Genomic DNA, 12,693 nt, shown 5'->3' on the forward strand with positions numbered 1-12,693 from the left:
ACTCAGAGAGACTTTTTCTAAAGTCCACAAATGAATGCTAACAATTACGAAGAACAATGCAGATTTGATGAGCTTCTCCCAGAGCTACTGTTTGCAAAAGAAGCTGTTGAGACTTGATAAGCAGCTTATCCATGTCCTTAGCACTCCTTTTCAATGTGCCTGTTGATTCAGCTCCATTTTATTAATTTCTTCCAGATTTATTTTTTTTCCCTCTTTTCTTCGATGGGTGATTGGTTTTATAGAATTCATTGTTCTCTCTGAATAAGAGTGTGATTTTCTTTTAACATTTCATAATATTTCACACTGGTATTTGTTTGTTGGATCCAAATGATTTGTTATCTAACTTAGGCCTTGATCTTGCAAAGACATATATGCAGGCGTAACTAAGCATGGTGTGTATCCCTGTTAAAATGAATGGCGTTACTCACAGTGTGTAAAATTTAGCATGTGCAAACCTTCACATGACCAGGGACTTCGCTTTGTATAGCCAGGTTTCCAGAGGTGAAAGTATGATAAGCAAACCGCAGTTCATCTGAGATAAGCTGCCAGAAGTCTGGATCCTTTTATATATTTTGTCTGCAAAACTGAACTGAAAAGCCAATAAGAACACATTTGCATGAGATCCTATTCACAAACAATATCTCAGCATTTTTGTTTTCTGTGCTGAGAAAAAACGAAACAGACCAGAAGCAGGAGAAAATGAAAAATAATGCGTGAGGCATTTATCTGAAATATTTGGCAGATGGGGAGGTTTAATTCAATTTAGCGCAAATATTGCCAAAAATTTGAGTCATCTCTCAGATTAATTAGAACAATTCAACAGTACCTAGTTAACAAGCTATTTAATAGTTGAGAAAAAATTCCACAGAAAATAGTTGGTTTCACATCGAAAGAAGCGAGATTTTGAAAATAAATTTATTCATCCAAAAAAGGGAAAAATCAAACAAATTTCCAAAATATAGATGTTTGTGCCCAACAGCAATACTATGTTTGTGTGAAATGGTTGCAATTAAAACCACAAACTACACAACTCACTTGGTTGCAGGTTTTGCTATAGAATCGAAAAGAGAGACCATTTTTGTCTAGAGACTCTCCAAGGTTATGAATCTGGCTCAGTTTTGAGACCAACCGAGTTAATTTGGTTTTGCTTGGAAATTGTAAGAGGTACATGAATTTTATGTGAAATCAGGAGAAACTCTTGAGTTTTACATTGAGATACTGTGTACAAACTCTAGATTTAAAGCAAAACGTAAGGGGTTTAAACCCATGCATCTCAAAAGAGAATGAAGTATACACACAAACATCTGCAAACTAAAACGTCCGAGTTTCTACTGAAGCTCTTATTACTGGACCCTACCAGAAAGCATATACCTAGCTTTAAAAGCCAGGGTCTGGTACAGTACAGCAATTCTTTTATTCCTAACTTTCAAACATCTCACCTGGTTAAAAAAAGTCTGCATGAACAAGGATAACTTGTATACAAAATTCCAGTCCAATGTAAAATAAGAGAGACAAGATATCTTGCCTGCTTACACTCAGACTCCAAATGCTCCCACTTCACGGTTTAAAATGAAAATATTGACAAAACCTTATTATAGCTCCAATTCAGAAAAGCACTTAAGTACCAGATTAAGTCCCGATGACAACAAGCATATCTCCAAATACTCTGCTGATCTGGGACCTAAAAGTACATCAATGGGTGCCATTAGGATATATTTACACCAACAAGGAAGGAGACCGCTAATGCCTTGAAGCAACAAGCTCCCAGACACAAAATGTCATTTTTGAAAGAAAACAGAACAAGCAAAAACATTCAGTTAAATGAGTTCAACGCTTCACTCTGTTTGAGCTGGAAAAAAGGAGACAAGTACAGCGTGGAAGAGGAAATGCTTTGAAGCAAATAGCCAATAATTCTGTTAAACTTCATCTAAAGTATTTTTTCTTGTATCAGACAGTCCTGTTGGAGAGGGCAAAGGTTTTTAAATGTTGTTTCTGCAACCTCTACAAATGCAAAAAAAACAAAATATAAAAGACAGTACTTGAACAGTATAGCATCTCAGATGTTCTGACTCTTTCTCCCTGACTCTCTTGAGAAGTCTACAGTGGGGACTTACGCTGATTTTGCATTCATTGATTAGAGTTTTCACATTATGTCTCATGACATTTTGTGGTGTCCCTGAGATCTTTTGGAAAAGCTTCTCTAGATCATGTTATCTCACAGGAAACCTAAATATATCCATTGAGAAATTTCATAAAAGGAATAAAAAACTCCTGCCATCATCACTGTATGTTGTTCAGCTACCATCTTTCCTTTCTGAGTGTCCTTTATAGACGTGGAACTGCATTCATTTTGCTACCCGCTTTAATTGAACACTAAAGAGGAAGGGCAAGGAATGTGATATGAAATTGCTGCCCCTAAATTCTTAGGCAGCAATTTCATATCACATTCCTACGTGGCTCCAGGCTCAGACTTACAATAGTGTGAAAAGTATGAGAAGTTAGGAAAAAATAATTTAACCAAGTCATGTTTAAAAAACACCCTGATTTATCCTATGGGGAAAATATATATTTTCAATAGATTTCATAAAATATCTTATGTGAGATTTTATACACTGGCAGCTTTTTCATGTTATACAGGATTATCTGGGTTCACATCCAATGCTGACACTGCAGAGTAGTACTAGGGAGTATGGAGGGACTAGAAGTATAGCCGTTTATGACAGCAGTATGTTTCTATCACTGGGGATAGGGAGAATAAGAACAGTCTACATAAAGGACTGTGTTTTTAGAGGCATGCTCCACATCTTTTATACATGTTCATTGCTGATGCTGCTATATCCTACCCACCTAGGAATCCCTCCTCTACTACTGCCACTAAAGGGTACAGATACCAGAATAATAAAGGGGAGAGTTAATTCTCCTCTCTCTCTGCTCTTGAAATGTTCCCATTGCTCCCTATTCCTGTAAGTCTTGGTTCATTTCTTACTCCTTTTATTTCCAGTTTGTTTGTCTTGATCCCAAAATTACCAAATGTTTTCTAAACAACAGGCCCCCTGAATTTGAATATCAGCCTATTTGCTCATCCTAAATTGCTTTGCCACAAGAAGTTTCAGCAAATGACATGTCACAGAGAAAGCAGGTTATTTTTCATTCCATTTATCAAAGTGGTTGGCAGTTCTCATTTCAAAAAAGGTGAAACAAAAATAAAGACTATGGGAAAATGTTAATCTGTATCTAGATCATCATAATAAACTGCCCTTAAAAACCAGTTCCGGTTGACTGTCACCACCTCCCCTTAAAACTTGAGGATGGTACAATATGGAAAAAAAGATAAGTTGGACACACAGGATAAAGATTTCAGTGCATAGAGGTGCACGCAATGATTTTCTATTGGCGAGCACAGATATGAAGACCAAATGGTACATAGAATCCACCCACACTGTTAGAAATAAATTGTCACAAATCTCCTTCCACACCCACCTCCACTCAACCACAGGACTGACTCTTCCCATCTCATCCCCCACTCATCCTCCCATTCCAAATCCCATCTTTCCTCTGAAGAATCCTCCCCAGTCTCTCCTCTTGATCCCCTCCAGGTCTTCCCAGTTTCTCCTCTTCTTAACAGACCTCCCAGTTCCCAGCGCCTGTTCTTCCTTCTATGCCCCAGTTTCTCTCTTGGCATGCTTCCCTTGTTTCCCCTCCCCCTTCTTGCAGTCTCTCAGTGACCACTCTTCCCGTAAGGCCTGATGCTAACGCCATCTCTCAATTCACCACCATCACCACGAGACCGGAGTAGCTCCCTCTCTATCTAATGCTGATGCCAGCCTCTAGAGTAATAAGCACAGCAGTAAAGAGGACTCAGTAGCCTCAGGAGGTTGCGGGGGGGAGCATTCATTGGGTCTTTCAGGGAACATTAAAACCTGTGAGGAGGTAACCCCCACTGTGGCAGAGGTGCTGGAAGTACTTTCTGCCCCTTTTCCTGTGCAGGAGAGAGATGAGCAAGTAACAGCAGCTGGGCTGTGGGCTTGCACATTCTATTCACCAGGGGAAATTAAAGGGCCTCCTGCAGAGGTGGTGTCCAGTCTGGTGCACTAGAGATGCACCCTTAATCCACCATTAAATGAGTCAAGTAAAGAGAATGCATCAGTCAAGTAAAGAGAATGCATCAGTCACCAGGAAGTATGTTGGTGGCACATTTTGTTACTAGCTCATTAAGTAATTGTTGTGACAAGTACTCATCATCCCCTTCAGTATTTGATTCTAGTTGAAAATCCACAATACTCATTTATTTTATACTGTGAAGCCTGGTTGGTTTCTCCCCATGCCTGTCAATCCCATCACTTTGAGGCAGAGATGCAATCAATTTTACAGCAACTACAGTATCACTGGCTTGTTGTTGTTTGAATTTAAAAAAAAAAAACAATGTACAGAAAGGAGTTTTCAGGCTAATGATAAATGGATATTTGCCTTTTCCTCTATTATTTTTAATTATACTCGATAACTCCAGAAGAAATGACAGTTCTGTAAAGTTCACTGGCTGTTGGCCTTTAGTCATTTGGGTATCCAACTATTTGCACGCTGGTTAATGTTCATTTGGGTTTGGTCTACACTTAACAGTTTTGCCTGCATTGCTGTTGGTTAGGAGTGTGGGGGAAAAAAATCTTGCCCCTCATCATCATAGCTATGCTGGCAAAAGCTCCAGCCTATATGCAGTTATATCAGTGGCAAAGCCTCCCAGCATAGTTTATTTCATTCAGAGAACTGGTATAAGTATAGCAGTAAAGGAACTCTTTTGTTGATATAAATTACATCCCCATTAGGAGGATTTGCCAGTACAGCTATACTGGCAAACCCTTTCTGGTGTAGACACAGATTAACATATATGGTCCAAATTAATTCCAGGAATAACTGCATTGACTTCAGTAAGGCTACATCACATATGTCTATATTTTTAAAGCCCTTAAATGTAATTAGTTTTGTTATAAACAGCACCTTTAATTATTAAAATAAATAATTTTAAACGTCTTTCATCTTTTCATGCTATTTGTTTGCTTTCTATATTTCAGCTCAAACAAATATAGACTAATTAGTTTTCTTATTGTCTAGCTAACCAGTTCCCTGTCAATTTCACTTTCAGGTTCTCATAATGCTGAAATGGGTTAAATGCACTGCAAAGGGAGCACTGATTTGCCTTTTTTTTTTTTAAATGAAACTTACTTTTGGAATTAAATCAATATGGAAATACTCTGATTGGTCTTAGGTTTTAAACGTATTTGTACAAGAGGCACAGCCTATGGAGGCGATCACACTGCACTGTCAGAATTCCTGCAGGGGAAGGCACATACTCAAGCAGGAACTCTGCAGCTGGAGGCCAGGTTGGAAATGAGATCAATAGTGTAGAAAGCTTTTTTGAAGTCTATTTGGAGTTCAGCTAAGATACTTTGCACCATGTTGAAGTCTGCATTTGTAACTGTACATACTTACATATTAGACCAGAAGAGGTGGCAGCCAGATTTTCAAGTGCTCATCACCCAGAGTGCTGAACTCTTTTGAAAGTCTGGCCCCAATAAGGAGTGCTGAGCTCTTCTGATAATTCTGGCACTATCAAGACAGGAAGGCACAAAAAGATAAAATCTAAAGTAAGTAAGTAGGTGCAGAAAGCACACACGGAGAGCCAGAGAATCCAGTCGGGGCCACTCTTCCTCCCCAGCACCTCTCTGGACCCAGAACTGAGCTGAGAAGCCTCCTCTAACCTGAAACCTCCTCTAATCTGGAGGCACTAGGACCCAAGTGATGCCTCTCCTCCTTTCCCCTCTTCTTCCTCCCCCCTATGTGTCCTTAGAGAAGAACTGCTGAGAGGAACCAGCCAGACACTCTGTCAAGGTTCCTCCCCCACTCTGAACTCTAGGGTACAGATGTGGGGACCTGCATGAAAAACCTCCTAAGCTTATCTTTACCAGCTTAGGTCAAAACTTCCCCAAGGTATAAAATATTACCCCTTGGACAGGCCGCTACCACCACCAAACTAATACTGGTTACTGGGGAAGAGCTGTTTGGACGCGTCCTTCCCCCCAAAATACTTCCCAAAACCCTGCACCCCACTTCCTGGACAAGGTTTGGTAAAAAGCCTCACCAATTTGCCTAGGTGACTACAGACCCAGACCCTTGGATCTTAAGAACAATGAACAATCCTCCCAACACTTGTACCCCCCCTTTCCTGGGAAATGTTGGATAAAAAGCCTCACCAATTTGCATAGGTGACCACAAACCCAAACCCTTGGATCTGAGAACAATGAAAAAGCATTCAGTGTTTTACAAGAAGACTTTTAATAAAAAATAGAAGTAAATAGAAATAAAGAAATCCCCCCTGTAAAATCAGGATGGTAGATATCTTACAGGGTAATTAGATTCAAAAACATAGAGAACCCCTCTAGGCAAAACCTTAAGTTACAAAAAAGATACACAGACAGAAATAGTTATTCTATTCAGCACAATTCTTTTCTCAGCCATTTAAAGAAATCATAATCTAACACATACCTAGCTAGATTACTTACTAAAAGTTCTAAGACTCCATTCCTGTTCTGTCCCCGGCCAAGACGACTACAGACAGACACACAAACCCTTGGTTTCTCTCCCTCCTCCCAGCTTTTGAAAGTATCTTGTCTCCTCATTGGTCATTTTGGTCAGGTGCCAGCGAGGTTACCTTTAGCTTCTTAACCCTTTACAGGTGAGAGGAGCTTTCCCCTGGCCAGGAGGGATTTCAAAGGGGTTTACCCTTCCCTTTATATTTATGACACACTCCATCTGGTAGGAAAGGCTGCAGAAGCAGCCAAAGCAGGGGCCTTCGGACATTCAGGGAACTTTCTACAGTTGAGTGGACTTCCTCTGCCTGCACTGATTGGCTGTTTGCTCCAACCCTCTCCTTCCCACTCCCTTCAACTCAGTTTCCATCTACATCTGCCCCTATTACTCTCTTGTCCCCTGCCCTGTCCCCCTTTCCTTCAGGGTGCTCTCTCCCTTCGTTTTTCTTTCCATTTAGCTGATCACCTCCTAATTAAGCCCACCCTACTCCCCAAAAATATGTGGAACTAACATGTTTGCTGTCATCCTATTGTTCATTATGCTTCTGTTTAACACTCCTTCCCCCAGCCAGTGCTTGTCTTGTCCATTTAGATTGTAAGCTCTTTGGGGAGGGGCAGTCTGTAACTCTGGATTTGTAGAGCACCTAGCACCATGGGGCCCCATTCTTGGTCGGTTCTTAGGCACTACCATAACAAACAGTTATTACAATTACCACCATCGCTCTGTATACTGTCCAAAAGGGAAACTAGTACCATCTACAGTACTAGTCTACTGCTGTGCCTGTGCGTCTAACCACATCACAGTTGACCTCTCCCGATAGTATGTGCCCATGCAGGTGCAGCCACAGTCTGTGATTAAATTATGCATCAAATTTAACCTGCCAGTGCCTCTTCAAATTCCCTATTCCAGCCTACATAAAACACCCATCCTTCCCTCCCTAATGCACCTAGAGACACGCTGTCTGTAATTTCTGTCCTCCTATCCAGTGTCCCACCAGTTCCACAGGTTGATGCATCATCAACCCACAGAACTCATTGCCAGGGGATGCTGTGAAGGCCAAAAGTATAAATGGGTTAAAAAAAGAATTAGATAAGTTCATGGAGGATAGGTCCATCAATGGCCATTAGCCAAGATGGTCAGGGATGCAACCCTACACTTTGTCCCTAAACTTGATTGCTAGAAGCTGGGACTGGAGAACAGGGGGGGAAGCATCAATGGATAAATTGCCCTATTCTGTTCATTCCTTCTGAAGCACCAGACACCAGCCACTGTTGGAAGACCAGATACTGAGCTAGAAGGACCATTGGTCTGACCCAGTATGGCCATTGTTATGTTCTCATGTGCCATGTATTAAAACTCTTTTTTTTTTTTTAAATAAATTTAAATAAATAAATAAATAAATTTAAAACAGCCACAACTAGAATATAAGTGACAGGTTTACTTGTTGGCTTTAATTGCACAGACACAAACAGTTGCCTATTACTAGCTACACTCATGTCAGTGAATAATAAATCTCACGCTGGAAATACCTACCATGATTCCCATTTAGGTCTTGGAAATCTAAAACTTACACCCTAAAAGTTATATTTATTAGAGACTAGGAACATTTAAGCCTGCACAGTGTACTGACCTTTTGATAGTAAATCAACAATGACCAGCTTTTGCCAATCGGCAGCTTGTAAGGAAATAAAAAAATAACAAGCTATCTGTCATATATAATCCCATCAGTTTATTTAATTCTGCTGCTCCTAATGTTTTTTACTTTGAACATCTGCTGGAGACATTATGGCATTTAGAGGTTAACTATTAGTTTTTAAATAACTAATCTCTTTACTAAATGACTTTAAATCTAATAAAAAGGAATGATGTGGTGAACAGTAAAGTATAACCACCTTGATATCACATATCAGTGACCTCATGTGGTACATTCTAGCTATTCATGGGATTTTTCCCAGCAGTTTTGTCATTTCACAAATGCAAATATAACAAACTCTGCACAGGAATCACTTCATTCACCATTGATATGCAACCAGTTGTGGCATGGAACACAGCCGCTAATTAACAGCACACAGTTACATAAAAGTTTAGGACAGGATATGAAGAATAGCTGATCTAAATTAAGATACAGGAGCAATGTAAAATGCAATTACCCAAGATGAGATTTTGCCAGATACCCCACCACCAGCAAAAAGTGCCATGAGTTCTTTAACAGCCACTGTAATCAGGATCTTTGCTTTACATCTCTTTCAAAAGACAGCACTTTCACACTGGATCAAAGTATAATTAAGGATTAGAATAAAGCAAAGAAGAAACCTTGACTCTTTCTTTGAAAGCGATCTGTTCTGAGAATTGGTAGGTTTGTGACTATCTAGGAGGTTGAGTACATCTCAGAAAGAGACTTAAATTTGACATAGCTAAAATCTTGATTTATTTTTTTTAAAATGAATCCATCAAAACTTGGCTTTGGACTGTCTGAGTTACCCGTGCTTTCCCAAAGAAGTTCCACCATCCATTCATCACCGCCATATTTCCATGGCTAAGTCAATTGGGTGCAGTAATACTTAGCCTCTTAAAGAAGTAGCATCCTGTAATATTAAAGACTTACCACATCCATGATCTGCATGAGGCTAAGAGTGAAGTAGACAGTAAGCGGCTGGGAATCATTGGCCACAGGCCTCTCCAGAGGATTGTAATTCTTCAGCAACTCCTTATAGAGCTTCCTCTGGAACTCTCCTTGCAGGGACACTTTGAACAAGTAAATTATTTGAATAAGTAAACTGATAAATACTTAGGAATCTACTGTCAGCATTATGATGTAAAAGAATGCAGCATTCAGAGATGCTTTCCACTCAGAATCTGCTCCCATTAGCCAAATCAGGCATTATGTTACCTTTTAGTTTATACTTCCTCCTTCCAAGAAATTCTACCATAATCTATGTATTACATCTGTTCCATTAATTACCATACCAAACTCTTATCCCAAAACCTTCCACATAAACTTCCTCATGGCTGGACTTTACTAAAACTAGACAAGCCATTTACAACACACACTTTGCTTCTCTACAAAAGAAAAAGGACACTAAACTGTCTAAACTACTACATGCCACAAGGGGCCACCGCAATGGTTCCCTCAACCCACCCAGCAATATTGTTAACCTATCCAACTATACTCTCAGCCCAGCAGAAGCAGCTGTCCTATCTTGGGGCCTCTCCTTCTGCCCCTCCACCCCCACGAACATGATACAGTTCTGTGGTGACCTAGAATCCTATTTTCGACGTCTCCGACTCAAGGAATATTTCCAACATACCTCTGAACAACATACTAATCCACAGAGACCTCCCTACCAACACTACAAAAAAAAAGGATTCTAGGTGGACTCCTCCTGAACATCGAACTGGACTGGACTTCTACATAGAGTGCTTCCGCTGACGTGCACGGGCTGAAATTGTGGAAAAGCAGCATTACTTACCCCATAACCTCAGCCGTGCGGAACACAATGCCATCCACAGCCTCAGAAACAATTCTGACATCATAATCAAAAAGGCTGACAAAGGAGGTGCTGTTGTCATCATGAATAGGTCGGAATATAAACAAGAGGCTGCTCGGCAGCTCTCCAACACCACTTTCTACAAGCCATTACCCTCTGATCCCACTGAGAGTTACCAAAAGAAACTACAGCATTTGCTCAAGAAACTCCCTGAAAAAGCACAAGATCAAATCCGCACAGACACATCCCTGGAACCCCGACCTGGGATATTCTACCTACTACCCAAGATCCATAAACCTGGAAATCCTGGGCGCCCCATCATCTCAGACATTGGCACCCTGACAGCAGGATTGTCTGGCTATGTAGACTCCCTCCTCAGGCCCTACGCTACCAGCACTCCCAGCCACCTTCGAGACACCACTGACTTCCTAAGGAAACTACAATCCATCCTGATAACACCATCCTGGCCACTATGGATGTAGAAGCCCTCTACACCAACATTCCACACAAAGATGGACTACAAGCCGTCAAGAACACTATCCCCGATAACGTCACGGCTAACCTGGTGGCTGAACTTTGTGACTTTGTCCTTACCCATAACTATTTTACATTTGGGGACAATGTATACCTTCAGATCAGCGGCACTGCTATGGGTACCCGCATGGCCCCACAGTATGCCAACATTTTTATGGCTGACTTAGAACAATGCTTCCTCAGCTCTCGTCCCCTAATGCCCCTACTCTACTTGCACTATATTGATGACATCTTCATCATCTGGACCCATGGAAAAGAAGCCTTTGAGGAATTCCACCATGATTTCAACAATTTCTATCCCACCATCAATCTCAGCCTGGTCCAGTCCACACAAAAGATCCACTTCCTGGACACTACAATGCTAATAAACGATGGTCACATAAACATCACCGTATACCGGAAACCTACTGACCGCTATTCCTACCTACATGCCTCCAGCTTTCACCCTGACCACACCACACGATCCATCATCTACCGCCAAGCTCTGCGATACAACCACATTTGCTCCAACCCCTCAGACAGAGACAAACACCTACAAGATCTCTATCAAGCATTCTTACAACTACAATACCCACCTGCGGAAGTGAAGAAACAGATTGATAGAGCCAGAAGAGTTCCCAGAAGTCACCTACTACAGGACAGGCCTAACAAAGAAAATAACAGAACGCCACTAGCCGTCACCTTCAGCCCCCAATTAAAACCCCTCCAACGCATTATTAAGGATCTACAACCTATCCTGAAGGATGACCCAATACTCTCACAAATCTTGGGAGACAGGCCGGTCCTTGCCTACAGACAGCCCCCCAACCTGAAGCAAATACTCACCAGCAACCACATACCACACAACAGAACCACTAACCCAGGAACCTATCCTTGCAACAAAGCCCATTGCCAACTGTGCCCACATATTTATTCAGGGGACACCATCACAGGGCCTAATAACATCAGCCACACTATCAGAGGCTCGTTCACCTGCACATCCACCAATGTGATATGTGCCAGCAATGCCCCTCTGCCATGTACATTGGTCAAACTGGACAGTCTCTACGTAAAAGAATAAATGGACACAAATCAGATGTCAAGAATTATAACATTCATAAACCAGTCAGAGAACACTTCAGTCTCTCTGGTCACGCGATTACAGACATGAAAGTTGTGATATTAAAACAAAAAAACTTCAAATCCAGACTCCAGCGAGAAACTGTTGAATTGGAATTCATTTGCAAATTTGATACAATTAACTTAGGCTTGAATAGAGACTGGGAGTGGCTAAGTCATTATGCAAGGTAACCTATTTCCCCTTGTTTTTTCCTACCCCCCCAGACATTCTCGTTAAACCCTGGATTTGTGCTGGAAATGGCCCACCTTGATTATCATACACATTGTAAGGAGAGTGGTCACTTTAGATAAGCTATTACCAGCAGGAGAGTGGGTTTGTGTGTGTGGTGGGGGGGTTGGGGGGGGTGAGAAAACCTGGATTTGTGCTGGAAATGGCCCAACTTGATTATCATACACATTGTAAGGAGAGTGATCACTTTAGATAAGCTATTACGAGCAGGAGAGTGGGGTGGGAGGAGGTATTTTTTCATGCTTTGTGTGTATATAAAAAGATCTTCTACACTTTCCACAGTATGCATCCGATGAAGTGAGCTGTAGCTCACGAAAGCTTATGCTCAAATAAATTGGTTAGTCTCTAAGGTGCCACAAGTACTCCTTTTCTCTTCTCTTCCCTGACTCTCAGTAGGTAGAACTTCTGGTTGATGTGTCTCACCTTTCAGAATCTGCCACTCTGACCAGTTCCCCTCTTTAGCCAGGGAGAGCAATTTCCAAACGTTAAGATCAATGTGTCAACATTTGCATCCTTTGGATCAGGGATGAGAACTAGTGAGATGTAGCAGTTTTTAATGGATGAAATACACTGCTCATAATTTGATACTTGCTGTAGCATTGCTGTAACTAGAAAAACAGAAGAATGTGATATACCTGAAAATGACGGAATAACCAGGAGATTACAAGGACAATCAAAGTACCCATATCATTGGACTGTAAACTCTCTGGGGCAGGGACAGTTTTCTTGCCCTGTGCTTGA

General features: G+C 41.1%; 1 protein-coding gene across 4 annotated transcripts in view; it reads right to left on the reverse strand.

The window, feature by feature from the left end:
- The window catches only part of LOC311527952 (neuronal acetylcholine receptor subunit alpha-7), a 98,300-nt gene that overhangs the window by 83,881 nt on the left and 1,726 nt on the right, over window positions 1–12,693 (reverse strand). For 2 of the 4 annotated variants that reach the window (XM_084642453.1, XM_084642452.1), the window contains one exon: window positions 9,188–9,327. In XM_084642453.1, the coding sequence (XP_084498579.1) occupies window positions 9,188–9,327 (140 nt within the window). Of the gene's footprint in view, window positions 1–5,484; window positions 5,509–9,187; window positions 9,328–12,375; window positions 12,561–12,693 lie in introns of those variants that run through there. The other 2 variants (XM_084642454.1, XM_084642455.1) reach the window with 2 other exon arrangements.

This window comes from Lepidochelys olivacea, assembly GCF_965140295.1.
Source record: "Lepidochelys olivacea isolate rLepOli2 genome assembly, chromosome: 10".
NCBI classification, from domain to species: domain Eukaryota; kingdom Metazoa; phylum Chordata; order Testudines; family Cheloniidae; genus Lepidochelys; species Lepidochelys olivacea.